The sequence below is a fragment of the Rhinatrema bivittatum genome, chromosome 7 (assembly GCF_901001135.1).
Source record: "Rhinatrema bivittatum chromosome 7, aRhiBiv1.1, whole genome shotgun sequence".
NCBI classification, from domain to species: domain Eukaryota; kingdom Metazoa; phylum Chordata; class Amphibia; order Gymnophiona; family Rhinatrematidae; genus Rhinatrema; species Rhinatrema bivittatum.
The window spans coordinates 312,497,636-312,519,310 of NC_042621.1; the positions used below are offsets into that span (position 1 = coordinate 312,497,636).

The following is a 21,675-nucleotide window of genomic DNA, read 5'->3' on the forward strand; positions in this document are numbered from 1 at the left end:
ATCAAATTTGAATTAATGGCTGGAAGGGAGACAGTAAGCAAATCCACGGCTCTTGTGCTAAACATTCAAAAGGGAAACTTTGATAAAATGAAAAAAATAGAAAAAAATACTGAAAGGAGCAGCTACAAAGGTAAAAAGTGTGCAAGAGGCGTGGTCATTGTTAAAAAATACCATTCCAGAAGCACAGTCCAGATGTATTCCACACATTAAGAAAGGTGGAAAGAAGGCAAAACGATTACCTGCATGGTTAAAAGGGGAGGTGAAAGAAGCTATTTTAGCCAAAAGATCTTCATTCATAAATTGGAAGAAAGATCCATCAGAATAAAATAGGATACAGCATAAACGTTGGCAAGTTAAATGTAAGACATTGATAAGACAGGCTAAGAGAGAATTTGAATGGAAGTTGGCCATAGAGGCAAGAACTCGCAGTAAAAACATTTTTAAAATATATCCGAAGCAGAAAGCCTGTGAGGGAGTCAGTTGGACAGTTAGATGATCGAGGGTTTAAAGGGGCAACTAGAGAAGATAAGGTCATCATGGAAAGATTAAATGATTTTTTTGCTTCAGTGTTAACCGAAGAGGATGTTGGGGAAATACCCGTATCAGAGAAGGTTTTCATGGGTAATGATTCAGATGGACTGAACCAAATCATGGTGAACCTAGAAGATGTGATAGGCCTGATTGACAAACTGAAAAGTAGTAAATCACCTGGACTGGATGGTATACACCCCAGGGTTCTGAAGGAACTCAAAAATGAAATTTCAGACCTATTAGTAAAAACTTGTAACCTATCATTAAAATCATCCATTGTACCTGAAGACTGGAGGATAGCAAATGTAACCCCAATATTTAAAAAGGGCTCCAGGGGCGATCTGGGAAACTACAGACCGATTAGCCTGACTTCAGTGCCAGGAAAAATAGTGGAAAGTGTTCTAAATATCAAAATCACAGAACATATAGAAAGACATGGTTTAATGGAACAAAGTCAGCATGGCTTTACCCAGGGCAAGTCTTACCTCACAAATCTGCTTCACTTTTTTGAAGGAGTTAATAAACATGTGGATAAAGGTGAACCGGTAGATGTGGTATATTTGGATTTTCAGAAGGCGTTTCACAAGTGTGCAGCAGCAGCCAAGAAAGCAAATAGAATGCTGGGGATTATTAGGAAAGGAATGGAGCATAAAACAGAGAATATCATAATGCCCCTGTATCACTCCATGGTGCAACCTCATCTTGAGTACTGTGTGCAGTTCTGGTCACCGCATCTCAGGGAAGATACAGCAGAATTAGAAAAGGTACAGAGAAGGGGGACCAAGATGATAAAGGGAATGGAACAGCTCCCCTATGAGGAAAGACTAAAGAGGTTAGGACTCTTCAGCTTGGAGAAGAGACGGCTGAGAGAAGATATGATAGAGGTCTATAAAATAATGAGTGGAATGGAACGAGTAAACATTAATCAGTTGCTTACTCTTTCAAAAAGTACAAAGACCAGGGGACACAAAATGAAGTTATTAGGTAATACATTTGACACAAATAGGAGAAAATATATTTTACTCAACACATAATTAAACTTTGGAATTTGTTGCCTGAGAATGTGGTGAAAGATGTTAGTGTAACTGAATTTAAAAAAGGTTTTGATAAGTTCCAGGAGAAAACATCCATAAATCATTATTAAGGTGGAGTGGCAGATATGCAATGCTTATTCTTGGAATCTCTCTACCCCTTGGGATCTTACCAACTATTTGTGACCTGGATTGGCCACTGTTGGAAACAGGATCCTGGGCTTATTTATTTATTTTATTTATTTATTTAAGGTTTTTATATACCGGCATTCATGATAAAATCACATCATGCTGGTTTACATTAAAACAGTGGTGCATAGAAAGAAAAAACAAACTGGAACTGTAGTGCGGAAGAAAGCAGTTACAAAAAACAGGGATGCTTAAACTGGGAGAGGAAGGAAAAAGAAAAGGTTAATAGCATTTTAAATATTTACAACGAACAGTTAAATGAGCTGGTTGTGTTATAGAACTTGAAGTTGAAGGACATTAGCTGGAGTCCGGGAAAGCTTGTTTGAAGAGCCAAGTCTTAAGTCTCTTCCTGAAGGTTGGGAGGCAGGGTTCCTGTCTTAGGTCTGGGGGGATGGAATTCCATAACAGGGGACCAGCGGTAGAGAGGGCCCGATCTCTCAAGGTAATTTGTCTAGTGGCTTTGGTTGGAGGAACCTGGAGTGAACCTCTATATGCATCTCTGGTAGGTCTTGAAGAATTGTGTAAGAGGAGAGGAATTTGCAGGTCGATAGAAGTATGTTGGTGAATGATTTTGTAGATAACTGAGATGGATTTGTAGAGAATTCTGAAGTGCACTGGCAGCCAATGAAGGCTTTTTAGGATAGGGGAGATGTGATCTCTTCTTCTGGTGTTTGTTAATATTCGTGCTGCCGCATTTTGTACCATCTAAAGCGGTTTGGTATAGGAGGAAGGGAGACCTAGTAGGATAGAATTACAATAGTCTAACTTTGAGAAAACTAATGCCTGAAGGATTGTTCTAAAGTCCTGCAAGTGAAAGAGAGGTCTTATCCTTTTCAAGACTTGGAGTTTGTGAAAACAGTCTTTGGTAGTTTTGTTGATAAAAGCTTTCAAATTCATCCGATTGTCAATTAAAACTCCAAGGTCTCTCAGTTGCGTGGATTGTGGGATGCCAGGGTGAGTGGAAGTGATGTTACTGTTCTCGGGAGAGATGAGCAGGAGTTCGGTTTTGGAGGAATTTAATACTAAGTTTAGACTAGTGAGGAGGAGTTTGATTTGTTGGTGGCAGTTTTCCCAGTGATCTAGTGTTTTCAAGTATGTGTCTTTAACAGGGATTATTATCTGAATATCGTCCGCATATAGAAAATGTTTTAGATTGAGGCTGGAGAGGAGCTGGCATAGCGGTAAGAGATAGATGTTAAAGAGAGTAGGGGACAGAGAGGAACCCTGTGGGACTCCTACGGTTGAATTGTAACGTGATGATTCTTTGTTTTGGATTTTAACCTTGTAGCCTCTGTTGTTGAGAAATGTTTTGAACCAATTAAGTGCGGCGCCAGTAATTCCTATTGCCGCCAACTGATTTATGAGGATGGAGTGATTGACAGTGTCAAACGCTGCCGAGAGGTCCAGTAGAATCAGTAGAAATGATTGTCCTTTGTCGAGGCCCATGATGAGGTAGTCTGTCAGGGAAATGAGGAGTGATTCTGTGCTAAAGGCTTTGCGGAACACATGTTGGGAGGGGAACAGGAGATTATTATCTTCTAAGTAGTCTGAAAGTTGAGTGTTCACTAATTTTTCCATGAGTTTTGCTATGAAGGGCAGGTTGGCGATCGGGCGGAAGTTATTTGGGTCTTTAGGATCCAGATTGGGTTTTTTTAGGAGTGGTTTGAGAGAAGCCAATTTAAGGTCCTCTGGGTAGAGTACTTGGGAGAGAGAACAATTAATGATGTCCACCAGAATTTTGGAAATGGAGTCTGGAATTGTCAAGAGGAGTTTCGTAGGAATGTGATCCATAGGATGAGAGGAGGGTTTCATTCTCTTTAATGCTACTTGTATCTCAGTGGAGGAGATAGGATCGAAAGCTTCAAGACGGGTGCTTTTGAAGTAGAGATTAAAAGAAGTCGAGTATGAGGTGGTATTGGAGGGCAGCTGTGTTAGAAGGCTGCAATTTTGTTTTGGAAAAATAGAGCTAGTTCTTCGGCTTTAGCTTGTGCTAGGTTGCTAGGAACTTCCAGGGGGTTGATTTGGGTAAGGCTAGATATGTAGGCAAAGAGCGCTTTGGCATCGAAGACCAGGTTATGGATCTTGGAGGCGTAAAAGTCCCTTTTAGATTTTAGAGTAGAGGACTTGTATTGGTGTAGTGTAGATTTGTAGGCGGAGAGTGTGTTGGCACATGGGGCTTTGCGCCATTTGCTCTCTTTCTGCCTTAAGCATTGTTTTAGCCTTCTAAGTTCATTGGTGAACCAAGGTTGTCTTTTGGAAGCATTTGAGTGTGCCCTTTTTGTAGATAGTGGGCAGAGCTTGTTGGCTATATCTTCTGTAATTTTGTTCCAAGAGCAGAGAGCCGTGTTCGGGTCGGTGAGGTCTATAAGGGGAAGTTGAGCGGTCAGAAGGTTCTTAAGGTCTTCTGAGGAGCAAGATTTTCTGTAAAGAAATGTGGGTGAAGGAACGTGGGGGGTGCTGGATTCTTTCAGTGAGAATGAGGTCGAAATAAGAGTGTGGTCTGACCAAGGTACTTTCTTGCAATTGAGGAGCGATGCAGGATAGATGTCTTTGTTAACAAAGATAAGGTCAAGAGTGTGACCGGCTTTGTGTGTCGGTTTGTTCACTATCTGTTTGAATCCCATTGCTGAGAGGGCTGTGAGAAAGGCTTCACAGCTGGTAGTAAGAGTGGGATTGTCTACATCAGGTTAAAATCACCTAGGATAATGGCTGGGGCGTCCAAGTTGAGGAGAGTTGCGACTGTTTCCACCATAGGAGATGCGTCTGTTTCCAGGAGGCCCGGGGGAGCGTAGACAAGTAGAATTTGAAGATGGTCTGAAGAGAAAAAGCCGATTTCTAGTTTGGAGTATGAGTTGACTGGGTGTTGAGAGAATCTTAAGTTTTTTTTAGTTGCTAAAAGAATTCCGCCTCCCCTTTTTTTCTGTCTGGGGAGTGAGAAGATGTCATATGTCAGCGTCGGTAGTTGGTTTATTATGGCTGTGTCTGAGTCTTTAAGCCATGTTTCAGTTATTGCGCATATATCGGGCTTAGCGTCGGAGAGATAGTCGGCGAGAATCAGTGATTTCTTGGTTAGAGATTGTGCGTTGAATAATGATAGTGAAAATAGGGTGAGGCCTAGAAGTTGGGTGATCGGTGTAATCAGCATTGGAGTGAGGGATTTTAGGTTGCGGTGTTGTGCTTGCCTGTTTGATTTTCCTATCAATGGTAGGCAGTGATGAAGAATCGGGATTGTAAAAACTGGATGCATTCTGGGAGGTCGGTTTGGCGAGAGTAGTAGACTGGAATGGGGGGGGTAAAGAGGTGGTAGGCGGAGGATGTTAGAGAATTGTATAAGAATGGGAAGGGAGAAAGTCTTCCTGGGCTGCTGATGAAAGACCGTTGACAAACTGTTGTATTGTGTTAAAGGTGTTGCGTTGGCTGATTAGAGTTGGCCCCATGTGGGTGTGGTAGAAGAGGGGTGAAACGCCGCCAAGGTTTGCTTGCAGGGGTACGTGGAGCTGAAGTGATGGTTTGTAGCTGCCTGAGGGCCCCTGCAGTGACATAGGAGGAATGGGTTGAAGTGACTGTAAAGCGGAGTATAGTCTGCCCTCTGGGTCTGCACGAAGGGGCGCACTAAGGGGCAGGCCCCTTAGGTCGCGTTCCTTCGGGCGCGCGACGCCCGGTGTGCGACACCCCGGGGGGCGTCTGTAATTTAAGGGCCTGAAAACAGTGCTGGGCTAGACCGGCTGGGTTGGGGGTGGGAGCAGTATCACTCACCACGTGGTCCTGCTGCTTCTCTTTATTTTTCAGGTTTCTGAGCCCTCTTGTCCCTTTTTTTCTCTTAATTTCCCAGTTCACTGTTCACTGCTGGCTCACAGAAGGGAGGGGTGAGCGGGCTCTTGCCCCGACTGGGCTGTGCCGACCGCACAAGCCCCTGCAGTGGAGGAGGAGAGAGATTGAGAAAGGATCGTGGCAGAAAGAGGGACAAACCAGGGAAGCGTCTGTAATTTAAGGGCCTGAAAACAGTGCTGGGCTAGACCGGCTGGGTTGGGGGTGGGAGCAGTATCACTCACCACGTGGTCCTGCTGCTTCTCTTTATTTTTCAGGTTTCTGAGCCCTCTTGTTGTTGCGATCCCCCCTGTTGCTGCGCTACAGGTGGTCTCTCACCTTCCTCCGGAGGCCGCTCCGAAGCCAGGGCCTCGCCTGTGTTCCATCCGGGACTTGCTCCAGGGCCTGAGAGGCCTAGCTGTGCCTGTGGCTTGCTTGCCAGCGTTTGGACTTCCTGTCTGGCGACGCCCTTCTCCTAGGGGCCGGCCCGCAGCTCTCCTCCTTATTTATAGGGCCAGCGGTGGGCGGTCCTGGCAAGCTCCTCCCAGGGAGTTGCCTTCTACCTCCAGTATATAAGGACTTCCTTTTCTTTTGCAACTGGCCTTCGGATCGGGCTTTACAGTCGTCTGTAACCTTGCTGATCCAGGTCCACCGTGGTCTGCCTTGTGTTGATGGCTCCTTGTCCTGTCTCTGTCCGGATGTTTGCTTCCTGATGTCCTGATCCAGTTCCGCTCGCTTCTGCCCTACGTCCTGTCTGGTTCCTGAGCCTTCTGTCCTGTTGGGCCCTGGAGTGGCCAACAGGAGGGATTCGTCCCACGGGCTCTTGAGCTTCCCTGCCTGCCAGCCGAAAGGGCTTCGGATGTCAGTATCCCAGCATCGGAGTTCCTGTTCGCCTGGATCTTCCGCTTTGTCTTCCCTGCACCCTCCTTTCCTCAGCGTGGTCCGCGACCAGCCTTCCTGGGCTGTGTAGGGCGCGTCTGGGACAGGGTGGTCCGCGACTCAGTCCCACGGGTGGGCTGAGTAGGGCGCCCATGGACAGTGCCATGTTTCCTTCCAGCCCTCCTCTTCAACGTCTTGCTTCAGCCTGTCTTAGATGTCTGCTTCAGCCCCCGTCTGACATCTTCAGTGTAAGGACTCTGTCTGCCCTCGCCTCTGTCCGGCCTGCTGCCCATTGCCGTACCCAGCGGCAGGTCCGAAAGGGCCGGGAACAGTCGGAGGACCGTTCATCAATCAACTTCCAGTGTTGGTTGCCATGGGCATGCAGGTCCGGCTGAGGGTCATACTCTGTGCCTGCTTCTGTACCCGCCTGGCTCACCATGCCTGCCCAGCTCACCTCCCACGGTGTGGCTGGGGCTCCTCCCTAGCTTTCGCCGTGGCCCAAGGGCTCACCACCAGCTCGAGATGACCGCGCCCGCGCGCGCTCGTAACACTTGTCCCTTGAGGCTTGAGGGAAAACCTTGTGTTCTTATGTAAATTGAAGTCTCCATGAACTAGTTAGTTCTTCACATCAACTTTCATGGTAATATCTGTCAATAGAGCATGGTAGGCATTAAGGAATCATGGAGTGATGTAAATGGGACCCTCAACCCAGCATAAGAAGCTGCAAATGTGAGGTCTATTCAGTTGGAACAAGGTTTAGTTTCCATTTATCTTTAACTACGGTTAGGAGACCACCATCGCGTTTGTTCATACGTAGCTAAAAGAACTTGAAGAAGAACATGTAGTTAGAAACATAGAAACATAGAAATGATGGCAGAAAAAGACCAATGGTCCCATCCAGTCTGCCCAGCAAGCTTTCACACTTATTTTCCCATACTTATCTGTTTCATCAACCACCAAGTTCAGGGCCCTTGTTGGTAACTGTTTGATTCAAATTTCCTGCCAACCCCTGCCATTGATGCAGAGAGCAATGTTGGAGTTGCATCAAAGGTGAGCATAAGGCTTAATGGTTAAGGGTAGTAACCACCGCATCAAGCAAGTTACCCCGATGCTTGTTCACCCAGACTGCACAGATCAATGCCTTGTTGGAAGAAAGCAGCGAGTTGATTAAGTTACCATGTTTCGATAATAAAGAGAAGTTTGGGATAGTTATTTTTCAGTAAAGTAACAAAAATAGGTAATTTCTTGAGAAGCGCATGCCCGTTTACTAGTGAAATGGCTAAGGTTTCAAGAATTAGTTTCTCCAGGAGTAGCAGCTAAAGCTGTGGATATCTGCTTAGGAATCTCACCTGCTTAGCTGAGCGGCTGTAGGAAGGGACTGATAAGAGCATGCCATGCTGGGTCAGAGCAAGGGTCCATCAAGCCCAGTATCCTGTTTCCAACAGTGGCCAATCCAGGCCATAAGAACCTGGCAATTATCCAAACATTAGCTAGATCACAAGCTTCTGTTGCTTATTAATTACCGTCATAGCAGTTTATGGATTTTTCCTCTAGGAACTTATCCAAACCTTTTTTAAACCCAGTTACACTAACTTCTGTAACCACATCCTCTGGCAATGAATTCCACAGCTTAATTGTGCATTGAGTGAAATAGAATTTTCTTTGATTTGTTTTAAATGTGCCACATGCTAACTTCATGGCGTGCCCCCTGGTCCTTCTATTATCTGAGAGAGTTAATAACCGATTTACATTAACTTCTCAAGTCCTTTCATGATTTTGTAGACTTCTATCATATCCCCCTCAGTCGTCTCTTCTCCAAACTGAGCAGCCCTAACTTCCCTACCCTTACCTCATAGGGCAGCCATTCCATGCCCCTTATCATTTTGCTTGCCCTTCTCTGGACCACTCAACCAATTTCTATCCCAGTCTATAAATATTCCTGCACTTCCTAGTCTGGCTGTTTGTTCATCTGTCCTCTGGTGTGGAGAAGTGTCAGAAGCTTTATGGGTAGATTTTGAAAGGTGCGCGCGCTTCTCGGCTGATTTGATAACATGTACTTGCCGGTGTGCGCATGTCATAAAATTGTTGGTCTGCGCGTATATGCGTGCCGGATTTTGTAATGCGTGCGCAAGGGGGAAAGATTTAGGAAATTCCCATGCGGCGACACATCGAGGCCTTTCCCAGTTCCCTCCCAGTCTGCTCTAGTTAAGGAGCGGACTAAGAGGGAACTTCCCTAAGCCCTACCTAACCTTCCTTCCCCTTCCCCTCTCCTCCCCACCCCTTAAACCTACCCTACCATACCTTTTTTTTTATTTTCAAGTTGCTGCTCCTCTGGAGCAGTAGTAACCTGCGCGCGCCGGCAGTGCGCCGGCATGCTGCCGGCATGCTGCCGGCGCGCTGCCGACATGCACTTTCCCAGCACAGCGGCAAATGGCCTCCAGCCCCGCCCCTCCCCGCCCCTTTATCTGGGCCCAGCCCTTTGGCACGTAAGGGAGGTTTTGTGTGTGGCCGGGTTCCTTTGAAGATGCGCACGGTGCGCGCAAGGCACGGCCACGTGTAACCCCCGTTTTTTACGTCCACAGGGGAATAAAGATTCAGCCGTTAGTGAAATTCAAATAAGTCACTTCTGCATCCTCCTGTTCATCAAGTCTATGATTTCATCAGAGAAATCAATCAACTTTCTTTGGCAAGATTCGCCCCTGAGAAACCTTGCTTTCTCTGATCCTGTAACCCATTGGTTTCAAAGTACTGCTGTATTCTGTCCTCTAGCAGTTCTTCCATTTCCTCACCCACCACTAATGTTAAACTCGCTGGTCTGTCATCTTCCACCTTCCTCCTCATTCCCAGTCTTGTAGAGTGTCAACACTGTCACATACCTAATGATTACATCAGCTCAGGAAAAATACATCCTACACTGTGAAAGCCATGTACCTCAGACAGGAACTGAGCATGCAACATTTATTTTAACCGGTAAACTAGAAAGCTAGCAGCAGGAAGTGCTAAGGCAGCCCTGGCCTGGGTTCCAATTCGCTGGAATCAGGATGTGCTGGGTACAAGCCCTTGAGGCAAAGTTGGCTCCTGTTGCTAGCACAATGGAGTCTATGTTAGCCGCAGCCGTGGACGGGCTCGGTACTTGCGACGCCGGAGAGAGAGGCTCATTGGCTGTTTCCTGAACTTCTCCATGATCTCTCTAATCCTTGCCAGATTGGTTTTGCTGAGCGTGAAGTCACACTGCGTGGCCCCGATTTCATAGTCTACTGTGCAGTTCTTGGTAGAGGAGTTAAAGCCATCAGCGCTGGCTGTCACCACATACTCTCCAGGATTAAGCAGGCGCCAGTAATCCCCATCACTCACTGTAAACATTCGCAAGACAAGAAGAGTTATCTAAAGAATAGGCATTTATCTAGGGCACAAAAATCCATTAGACCTGCCAACTTTAAACAAAAATGAGACTTTCCACAAATTTTCCAAAGTGTAAGTATGCAGTTTTATTTTGAAAATTCTCAGAAAGTGCATGCCCTCTCTTGGCTTGTTGTAACTTGTGCCTGTGGATTTACACACAGACTTTTTAAAATTGAACATACTCTGGCTTACGAGTGAGGTTCATTTTTGTTATTTGCAGACACTACCACAAAGAAATACCAGGGCTGCATCCACACATCATAGTGCCATAGTGAATGGCTGCAGATAAGGACAAAGATGCATTCACTTGGATAGATGTAAGGCATCACCAACTTCTTCTCCTCACATCTTTTAATTGACCTCCCCACGCTTTTCCTAACACTCCATACCTCTCAAATGTGCCCAAAATCTATTATACTGATGTCCTCGATGATCTCTGCCAGTAGGCCCCTTTCATCCCCATGCTTTTTGAAGGAGAAATTACTACTTGTCTGATAATTTCCTTTCCTTTAGTGAAGGGTAGATCAATCCTAATGAGTTGGTTATGCACCTCTGCCAGCAGATGGAGACAGAGCAAAAGCTGATGTTGTTGCTGGGCTGATGTTGTTGCCCCAACATCAGCCCACCAATATTCTCTGGAAAAGCCAAATTGTGGACAAATCTGATTAAACCTGAACATTATTAGCAACAGGCAACCATTCATGTTTCTCATCCAACAGGAACACTGAGCTCAGCCAAAAGACAGAACATACTTAGCAAACTAAGGCCTGGATTTATCAAAATGCAATAGCAAAAGGGGCATGTTTTATGCAAATAGTAGAGAGAGAGAGAGAGAGAGAGAGAGAGAGAGAGAGAGAGAGAGAGAGAGAGAGAGAGAGAGAGACTAGCTATAATATCCTCTCCCTAGATAGGTATTTGTATCCCTATGGGAGGCCCACCTACTAACTCGAGGTGAGGTTTAGGTAATAGTGTAGGGGGTTAGGGGCCACTTTGACATTCAACGTGAGACGTACGAACAGAACAGTGCTCTCTGTGAAGATTTGATGACCTACGGAGAGAGGAAACTCACCCAAAGATGAGATTTGTGCAAGGTTCTCTCCACCTAGCTTGATGTTACCCAGGTAGAGAGTCCATCAAGCTAGGTGGAGAGAACCTTGCACAAATCTCATCTTTGGGTGAGTTTCCTCTCTCCGTAGGTCATCAAATGTTCACAAGAGAGCACTGTTCTGTTCGTACGTCTCACGTTGAATGTCAAAGTGGCCCCTAACCCCCTACACTATTACCTAAACCTCACCTCGAGTTACTATGTGGGCCTCCCATAGGGATACAAATACCTATCTAAGGGAACAGACATTATGGCTAGGTGCTCTCTCACTCTCATGAGCTCCCTGGGACCATTAAAAATGGTCTCCCAGTGGTTGTATGCAGGAAATACAACAGGTCTGGCATGTATCTCAAAGTGTGAAAACATTATCACAATGTGTGTTAACTTAGCTCTTCACATAGGTATTAGCACAAATTGAGATAAACTATTTGCATAAAACATGCCCCTTTTGCTATCGCATGCGATACTTATCGCATTTTGATAAATCCAGGCCTAAGAGCTACAGAAGCCACTTACCAGTTATCAGTGAAGAGCAGGAATCATACAGTGCATCACTCGCCCTAAGAAAGCTAACACAAAATCCAATTCTGGCAGCCGAGGGCGGGTCTAGGATTGATCTATCCATCACTAAAGGACAGAAAATTATCAGGTATGTCCTTAATATTTGGGTAAGTCAAATCTAACCAGTTGGATGTAAAAAAGCTAATCCCGAAAAGGGCGGGAGGCCACCTGTAGCCCAGTCAAAACCACCCATGCAGAAGTGGCGTTCTCCCTAGCCCTCATGTCCAAGTGGTAATGCTTGGAGATGGTTTGCAAAGACGACCATGTCACCACTCGGCAAATTTCAGCAGGCAACAACAAACGAAGCTTTGCCCACAATACTGGCTGAGCCCTCGTGGAATGCAGTCTAATCTGCTTCAGTAAGGCAACCTCAGTAGCCATATAGGCTGCGTAATAACATCTTTAACCTTTTAGATCCTGCTCATTGAAGGAATTATTTCCTGATGCCCCTTTTTACATATCTTAGTTAACTAGACCCAAATATGGTATAAATTTGGTATAAAAAAATTTGCAAGTAGTTAAAAGTATATGAAAAAATGTTTCACTTGTGGAACGTTGGTACCTAAAAGGTTAACCCAGTGGGAAATCGTTGTCCGCATCACTAGTGCTCCTTGCTTACCTCCACCGTGGAGCACAAATAGGCGATCAGATTTACAAACAGTCTTAGTCACCTTCAAATAGCTCAATAAATGATGCTTGACATCCAAGAAACACAAAAGGCGGTACTCAGCTTTATCGCTGTCCCTGTCCAAGGCAGGAAGAGAAATGGATTGATTCAAATGAAAGTCCAAAACCACTTTGGGCAAAAAGTCTGAAGCTGAACTGCACCCGGAGTCACACAGAGAAAAGGCAGAAAAGAGCCTGCACCTGAGAGGCCCGATGAGCTGAACAGGTTGCTACCAGAAAAATAGTCTTCAAAGTAAGTAGCCTCAAGGAAAGAGTATGCAGCAATCAAAAAGTCAGGCCTGCCAAGAATTCAAGGACCAAGTTAAGATCCCACAAAGGCACCGAAAGCCTCAATGGGGGATGAAGATGTTTAACTCCACAAAAGAAATGGGACTCTTCCCTTGTAACAAACCACTGCTGCAAATTGACTCTTCCCTTGTAACAAACCACTGCTGCAAATTGAATCTTAAACGTATTAAGGGCCAAACCCTTAAACAAGCCATTCTGTAAAAATTTCGAAATCAAAGGAATATCCACCTTGAGCGGTTGAGTATCTCGCACAGAACACCAAGCCTTAAAGAAACTCCAAACTCTAACATAAGCTAGAGAAGTAGAAAAATTTCCAGACCCACAGAAGAGTGGATATTACAGAAGGAGAATAACCATGTTTCAAGAGCTGAGCCTTTTTAATAGTCAAACCGTAAGACAGAACCAACCCGGATCCTCGTGTAGAATGGGCCCCTGACGTAACAGATCCATCCAAGATGGTAGCTGGAGGGGACTGCCCACCAGAAGTCTATGAAGATCAGCGTACCATGGCCTTCAATCCCAATTTGGAGCCACTAAAAGGACGGTATTGGCTTGACTTGTAATCTTCTGTACCAGCCTGCCTATCAAAGGCCAAGGCAGGAATGCATACAGCAGGGCACCATGTGGCCTCTCCTGAATGAGATTGTCTATGCCAATCGGTTTTGGGTCCTGCCTGTGACTGAAGAAGCATGAAACCTTTGAGTTGTTGAAGTTTTCCAACAGATCTAGATCTGGTAGGCCCCAGCGGATCACCAGGAACTGAAAGACCTCATCCGGGAGCTCCCATTCTCCTGGGTCCAAGCTTCTCCTGTTGAGGAAATCGGCTCTGATATTGTCCTTGCCAGCAATGGAGAGGCAGATATGCTTAGGAGATGCTGTTCCGCCCAGACCATGAGTGAATCTCTCTCCTCCAACCCCTGTCGATTCTTGGTTCCACCCTGATGATTGCTGTAAGCCACCATTGTCACATTTTAAGACATTATCCGGATTGTACGAGCCTCTAGCCACAGGCACACCAACTGAACTGCTCATACCTCCAGTCTTTTGAAGTTCCACCACCGCTCCACTGCATTCTAGCGCCCTTGTATCACTAACTCCTGACAGTAAGCCCCGGAGGCTCACATCTATCATAAGTTCCAACCAATCTGGCATCATCTGGGAAATTCCCTTCCAGAGATGGTCCACATGTAACCACCAGTCCAACTAGGATTTCACCTCTAATAGAAGGAGCAGCCTCACCACTTGGTTCCTGCACATTCTCCTCACCTCACATAACTCCCCAGAGACGTGAGCGGGACAGCTGAATGCTGAGGAAACAGACCTTTCTCCAATCTTCCAATCGCTGACTTTTTTTTTTTTAATTAAAAACTTTTACATAAGCTCAGCCCTCCTGGACTGAGAGCAGGAATGGGTCTTGGCTATGGTGGAAGAGGGCTAAAGCCTTCACTGCTGAGCCTCTCTCAGCCTGCAAGCACTAATTGTAATTTAGGTCCAAGCCAGTCAAGGTTACAGGACTGAGACAGCTACTATAGGCATTTCCCTATCCCTACAGGGCTTACAATCAAATTTTGTACCTGAGGCAACAGAGGGTAAAGTGACTTGCCAAAGGACACAAGGAGCAACATTGGGATTTGAACCCTGGTTTCCGTGGGTCATGCCACACTGCTCTAACCACCAGGCTATTCCTCCTCACGTAGGTGACATCATCAGATGGAGCCCGGCACAGAAAACCTATGTCAAGGTTTCTGGAACTTTGCGTGAGCAAGCCCAGTCTGCCCTATTCCATGTGTCCTCGCAGGGTCCCTCTTCAGTCTCGTAACATAGAATTATGATAAAAATTAAACAAAACATAGGAGAAACCCAACTACGTGGGCTGGTCGGCGTGTTTCCTGAGGACTAACACCTGTTACAGGTAAGCAACTCTGCATTCTCCGAGGAGAATGGATGGTCTACAAGCAGGATGGTAGACCTCACACATGGGTGAATCCCTAGCTCCAGGCTGCTCCCCAACACATAGACATCTTGTCGTTCCAGTAACGTCTTTCCAGCTTCCTTCTTTTCTTTTTTTACTCATAGGCAATCCCCTGAAGAGAAATGCATGTCCACCATCTGCTAGAGAGGGAGAATACCGGGAGGCTCATGTCGGGGTGGTGCTATATAGCCGTGACCTCAGGTTTTGCTCCATCTCCCTCTGCTGACAGACATGCATAACCCACTCATTGGGATTGACCTACCCAAACGCTAAGGAAGTATGGATTTATCCATGGTCCCTTCATGCAGGTCCCACAGCCTTCCAGGAGGCCCAATTCAATTAAAGCACTGCTGCTTGGGATTGTAACCCCTGCTAAGTGCATGTCACCTCTAATGCTGCTGTAACTGTGCTACATGCAGGTTTATCCCAGAGCCTTCTTGAACACAGTGTTGTTGTGAGTTCTGTCTGCCTCTCCATTCTGGTTATCCCATTCATTCCCATTGCCTTGCCATTAGTAATTCTCAGTGAATATCTTATGCTTTTTTGAATTCCACCAATACCAGAGCACTCAAAGCATACTAAGTAGCCCATGGATGACCGCCCTAGGTGCTAGATCCTGATCAGTCGGCATTAGTGATGCTCCTGGATCCGATTCAATAGACCACAGCTCCCTCATCAGCAGACTAAGAGATTTGGAAGTGTCAGGTCAGGCTGTGGCCTGGTTCATTTGCTTCCTATCTGAATGCATTCAAACTGTAAACCTTCTCGAAACAGCAAACTCTCTCATGTGGGGTACCATAAGGATCCATCCTCACACCCTCATTCTTCAACATGTATATTGCCCCTCAGCAAAGTCATCCGAGACCATCACCTCACATTCTACTCCTATGCCAATGACATATAAGTAGTGCGTCTGCTCAGCAAAAGCCTAGATTCAACCATTGCCAAGCATTAATCCCCAACTGAACCCAAAAAAGACAGGTGTTACGGAGGCTCACAGAACCCAGCCATCCCCTCCCAACAGTCTGCCTCGATGGAGCAAATTTAATGCTCAGCTCCGAGCTGCAGAGCTAGATTTCATTCTACACTCTCAAGTTACTTCTAAAGTCCAAAACTGCTTTTTTCCACTGCACCATCTGCAACTCTTCCTGGAGCACAATGCCTTTGATACCATTCTCCAAGCCTTGATAATCTCACACCTTGTTAGGACCGCCGGCCGTGGCAAGCCGCGACCAGTGTCAGCTACTCACCAGAGCGGCATGTTGAAATACGACGGTAGTCGGCGTCGGTAGAATTCCCTGTTGCTGTCATCATGGCCGTGGCGTCGGCCGTCCCTCAGCGTGCTCTGGCTCCGCCCCCGCCGAGGTTTCCTGAGCCGCGCGACGCGGCTGAAGATAATTAAAGGGCCATACAGGAAGTGGACGGGTTCCTTCCTGTAGGCGCCAACAGCTGGAGACTATTTAAGGCAAGGTCTGCACCTCAGACTTTGCCTTGGCTTCTTGGCTCTCGTGGTTGTTCCTGATTTTGGTTCCTACTTTGACCCTCCGTGCCTGATTCCTGGACTGGCTGCTGTTCCTTCTCTGGCTCTCGACCCCTGGACTGGCTGTGGTATATTCTGGCTCTCAACCCCTGGACTGGCTGCGGAATATTCTCTGGTTCTGGACCTCTGGATTGGCTGTGGATATTCCCTTGGCATTGATCTCTGAACTGTGCTTTCTGATCCTACGACCTGCTGGAGGCGCCAGCTTCTGATCCCACGACCTGCTGGAGGCACCAACTATCTGGACTACACGACCTGCAGGAGGCGCCTGCATCCAGATTTCCATCTATCACCTCCTGTGATCCTCGGGATTGGCCTCGCCTTCCGACGGTGGGACTTACGTTCATCGCTGGACCAAGGGTCCACCTCCCAAGTCATAGCACACCTAGACTATTGCAATGTCCTTTGTACAGGAATCCCCTGACCTGACGCCTGCAACTTAAACAGAATGCTGCAGCCCACAGGAAAATGAAGGGCCAGAAATGTCATCCTAAGACCCTACATTGGCTCCAGCCCCTGTCCTGGCCTACAAAACATCAGCGTTCCTCATGAGATCTCTCATCCCCACACAGCCATTCACCGCTGACACTCACAGGCTCAGTCCCAACCCTGTAGAAGGCCTTGCCTCGCTACATCAGACTGGCCTCAGATCCTCTATCCTCAGGAAGCTAGAGACAACCTTTCAACCAACGACGTGAGCACTAGCACAACCTTAAACCTCTCCACCAAGAGTAACTGCTGGATTTAAATGACATAAATCCCTGCCTATAGCTCTGAATGATGACGTATAGAGCACTTACGCCTCTCTATGTAACACCTCATAATATTTTTAGGCTATTGATAGCCCTTCACTTCTTTTTATTTTATAACCACAGTAACCCAATACTAACCTCGTTATTTAATGGCCTCCTTCCGTGTCTAGCATAGCTGCTGCTCTCTCTAGGTTACGCTACTGCTGCCTATTAATTTAAAGTAGTTATTCTGTCTGTAACCTGCCTGAAACTCCCTGGCTGGGATGCTGTCTTGGGCAGCAGGAGGATGTGCATTAACACCTTTAGATATTTGAATGTCAGTATCCTGTCCCCAGTCTCTCCTCTCCTATACTGTAAACATATTGAAGTGCTTCAGGCTCAGCTCCTATGGCTTTTGCTGCAGACCTCACATCATTTGGGTCACCTTTCTCTGCAGCATTCCAGCCTATCTGAGCTATGGCCTCCCGAATCCCAAAGCCTGCATAGAGGCCTCATCACCTCCCTTTTCCTCCCGGCTCTGGCCACCACCACATCACATTATTTTGTTTCCTTGAGATTATCAGACACTATTATCCCAAGGTCTTTCTCCTGGCCCAGGCACTTCAGCCTTTCACTTCTCATCCCGTCCCGTTGCCTTGACTTTCTGTTCTCAAACTGCATGACTTTGCACTTTTTTGTATGGGATCTTAAGTGTCGAGCCTGAGGAAAAGGCTCGACACTCCCCATCACCCCCAGAATCCTGCGGAGTGGGAGGAATGAGCTGGGAACTTAGTCACAGTCTTTCTCGTGCAGTCTCTCTCTCTGCCTCATCCTGTCTGGCTACCAAGCACAGTCTCTCCATTAATTCTTCCCATGGGGCTCTCATCAGGCAGTCACCAAGCACCACCTTTCTCCGTAGCCCTCACTGGCTGGGCAGCGAGGAAACCATGAATCAGTGTACAGGCCCCCATGGTCCCCTATCCCTACGTGGTAAGCAGCTGCTGTTTTTCAGGGTATGCTCAGCTGAGTGACTGCTGCACAGCTTCAGTATTAGCACTCTTTCTACTTTCTATACTATGTCAGGCATTGGCTCTGACAGGACCAGGCGCGCCAGTACAGTTCAGCTGTACCATCAAGGGCTGGATGGTAAATCTGTATTTCCAATAACTTTGGGTCAGGAACAATACTACCGGAGTTTAAGTTAAAAGGTTCTTGGATTTTCCTGGTGGAAATGTCATTTCAGTTTGTTTTCTGCTTTCTGAGAGTTACATTAAAAGCACCTGAGGTTCTCCTGGAATCTGTTTACCTGTGCGAATGTCATGGTTAACCCCTTCTACTGAGATGATAGCATTGGGAATTCCCTTTCCTTGTCTGTCTTGCACGATCCCTTTGATGCCGCGATGAACCTATTAAAAAGGAAAGATGCCTGATGAGAACAAAGGATGCAACTCTCAAAACTCTCTTACAGGCAAGGGAAATCTCCCCTCGGGAGACAATCACATTTTTCAAACGAGATTAAACATTTCCTTTTCTTTCCACCAAGCTGAGGGATGGTTACCGTGTCCTGATTTAAATGAGGGTGTAATTGAGCCTTTAAGGCTGATTCAGACTCTCTCCTCCCAGTTCTGGCCAGTGTGTAACCTTTCATTTTAATCTCTTCTGGTTTTAGGAAGTGAGGGAGTCTCCATAAAACAAAGGAAAGCAAATGCGAGGGGGTGTTTGATTACATTATTTGTATCATCAGAGTGGGAGGTGAGGGCCATCCTGACAAATCAGGTGGAAAGATGCCGCCTATTGGCTGAGTGTGGTAATACAGTATTGGCCATTAGAGCTGCCACCGTATTGTGCATTATGACATAAATCATTTTTACCCAATAATCTAAGCAAAACTGTCTGGTAGGTTTTGCTTCTATTACAGTCTCTGCAAAAATTACCCACAGAGCTTTGTGACTGCTTCCTCTGTGGGTTTTTTCATAAGAAAGTACAATCATAGTTTTGATTATGCAAAATTATGCAGGTTGTATCCTACCCCAATCAACCGCCACTGTCGGGAATGCCTCAAAACAGTGCAGGCATGGGAAATGGGCAGTATTCAAAGAGCCATGCTGGTTTACCTACCAAATTAGCTTTCTGTATTGTCCTGTCTATGACTTAATGCTTCAAGCTGCATCACTATTCTCTCTTACTAATTATCTTAAGGTTGCATGGTGTCATGTTATTTCATCAGAGTTGTGCAATGTTTACATTTTGTATGTTATTAATATATTAATATACTAGCAAAAACTGCTCGGTCTTTCTTGGATTGTCTATAACAGCTATAAGTTTTAAAATTTGAGCAAAAATGAAAATGTTAGGTATTATTTTATTTTGTTAAGCAATTTACAGTAAGGGAACCTCTCCATACAGTGACTCTCATTGCCCGTCTCTAGAGAGTACTAAATAACTTTGAAAGAACCCCTGGGGCACTGCACTATTCACCCTGACTGGTTACTCTTACTCTCTCTTTCCTGGCTTTGCACAAGTTCACAAGCCATAACCATGGTGTAGCCACTGGTGGGTTGGGTAGGCTAGGGCCCACCTACTTAAGCTGAATTTTAAAAGCTTGACACACGCATTAATTATGAGATGCACAAATATTTATTTATTTATTTAGAACTTTATATACCGGCATTAGTATGCAAACATCATGCCGGTTTACATCATAACTAACAGACTGAAAATACAATTAACAGGGCAGGGTAAAACAGGGCGCATGAATACAAGTGCAGACAGTAAGGAGGAAGAGAGAAAACATCAACTTTGAACTTTGAAATATGTCAGGCTTGCATGTGTGCCGCAGCGTGCACATCTCGGAAATTTTCAAAAATGGGCGGGGCTTGGGCATTTTGGGGCATGAAGCTGAGATGTGGGCGTGTCTTGGGCATAAAGCTGAGATGTGGGCGGAGCTTGGGCATTTCGGGGCATGAAGCTGAGATGTGCGTGTAAAATACTTACGCACTCCAGCACGCGCCAGTCCCCCCTGCCATGTAATCTTACTTCTGCTATGGATCCCATGTAAGCTATAAAATAAAGATAAATAGGCAGATTGGTGGGGTTTTAAAGGTCCGGGATAACTGGGGAAGTGAGGGCTATTAAAACAGGGGCATTTGGAAGAACACTCTCTTAACTGGGCAAACTGGGGATGAACTGTTAAAACTGGAAATGGCGTCAGTGCATGCTCCTTTTAAAATCCCCCAATTTATGTGGGAGAAGTGGCATTTGGGTGCATATGTGTGCAGCCACTTCAAGATAGGCCCACATGTGCACAGAGCCAGGCTATTTTATAACAAGTGCTCAAATATGCATGGAAATTATAAAATAGCCACATACCTGGGGACGGCTGACAAGTGTGCACATGTGCACCCACCTGCTGAGCTCAGGTTTACACATGCAGGACTGACCTACACCAGAGGAAGAGGCCTGCAGAATGGCCACCATGGATCTCATCCCACAGCAGCTGAGAAAGTGGTCTGGCTATTAGGGCCGGTGCAGGGGAATTAGGTACCGTAGGCACCTTCTGCCTTTCGCCCGTCCCCACTTGGTCGCGCCACCCTACCTGGTCACGCCGCCACCCCCATTAGGGGGCCCCCACATGGCTTGAGCCCCCTAATGGTCAGTGCCCTAGGCCTAGTTTGCCTAGAGGTTCCACCGGCCCTGTATGTGTATGTATTAGGGATGTTCAGCAGGGACGGATTCGTCCCATTCGGTATTCATATTTGTCAGGACCCATATCCATTGCATCCGTTCTCGGGGGACCCCGATCCGTTCATTAGTTGCATATTTATTCGTTTCCCCCAAAAAACACATGCAGCATCTTGTGCTCCTACCCTGTGACAGGGGCCGACCAATGGCAACAGTAGCCCCTGTAACATAGTAATTGCAAAGGCTATCGGCGCCATTTTGAATACTGGCAGCCGACAGCCCGAGTGCAGGAGATCGCTCCAGGACCATCAGGGACTTTTGGCAAGTCTTGGGGGGGTCAGGAGGGTGCCGGTTTATTCATTAGTGATACGTTGTATTCATGGGGGTTCACCATACGTTTCGTGACCCCCACGAATACAATGAATATGGCATATACGTTGTGGATTGCCAATATGTTGCAAACGAATGCACACCCCTAGTATGTATGCGTGTGTGTGTGTGAGTGGGAGCCTGTTTGTGCGTATGCATGTGTGGGAGTCTGTGTGTGTATGTATGTGTGAGCAGGAACCTGTGTGTATGTATGCATGTATGTGTGAATGGGAGCCGCTTTGTGTGTATACATGTGTGGAGCTGTGTGTATATGTGTGTGTATGTAGATATATTAGGGTTGCCAATTGCTCCAGATTTTCAGGACAGGTTGATCCAGACCTCATTTCCTACGAGACCATAAAGCAATGGCTACCTCCACATGCTGCGTGGTAATAAAAGTTTACTGCACATGTTTGGCCGTGATGTCATTTCCTTCCTCCCATACACCCCTGGTGCCACAGCACCTACAGAGACTGGTAAGGCACAACGTATAGTTGAAACTGAAGTATTTTTATTATAATTGTGTTTATATCATATTTTATTACAATTAGTTTCTAAACCACACAATTAAAAAACAGATTACATGGTAGCTTTTATTTCAAATACGTTTCATTTCTAAAAAAAAAGATGCAAGAACTTCTATCCTTGTAAAAAGAGAATTCGAAGCTGTGATTTGTTTTCTATTCACATCTTTTGCAACAAACCAAAGTGTGTAAGACACAAACAGTCAAATTATAATATTTTGTAACAAAATCTGAGAATTGTTAGGTTTATTATCACATAAAATATACATTATTTATAAAGAAAGGCCCAGCATGCATTGTTTTGTTTTTAGTAACAGAAGGTCAAAGCATGGAGGTCAAAGCATGGAGCTGCTCATAGATGTTGTTAATCGTGTTTAT

At 46.0% G+C, this 21,675-nt stretch overlaps 1 protein-coding gene across 4 annotated transcripts in view; it reads right to left on the reverse strand.

Annotated features, from left to right (window-relative positions):
- Window positions 1-9,360: 9,360 nt before the first annotated feature.
- The window catches only part of CPXM2 (carboxypeptidase X, M14 family member 2), a 211,417-nt gene continuing 199,102 nt past the window's right edge, over window positions 9,361-21,675 (reverse strand). For all 4 annotated transcript variants that reach the window (XM_029610606.1, XM_029610602.1, XM_029610603.1 and 1 more), the window contains 2 exons: window positions 18,030-18,129; window positions 9,361-9,790 (listed from right to left, as the gene is read on the reverse strand). In XM_029610606.1, coding sequence (XP_029466466.1) covers window positions 9,537-9,790; window positions 18,030-18,129 — 354 coding nt within the window. In that variant the 3' untranslated portion in view covers window positions 9,361-9,536. The remainder of the gene's footprint in view (window positions 9,791-18,029; window positions 18,130-21,675) is intronic.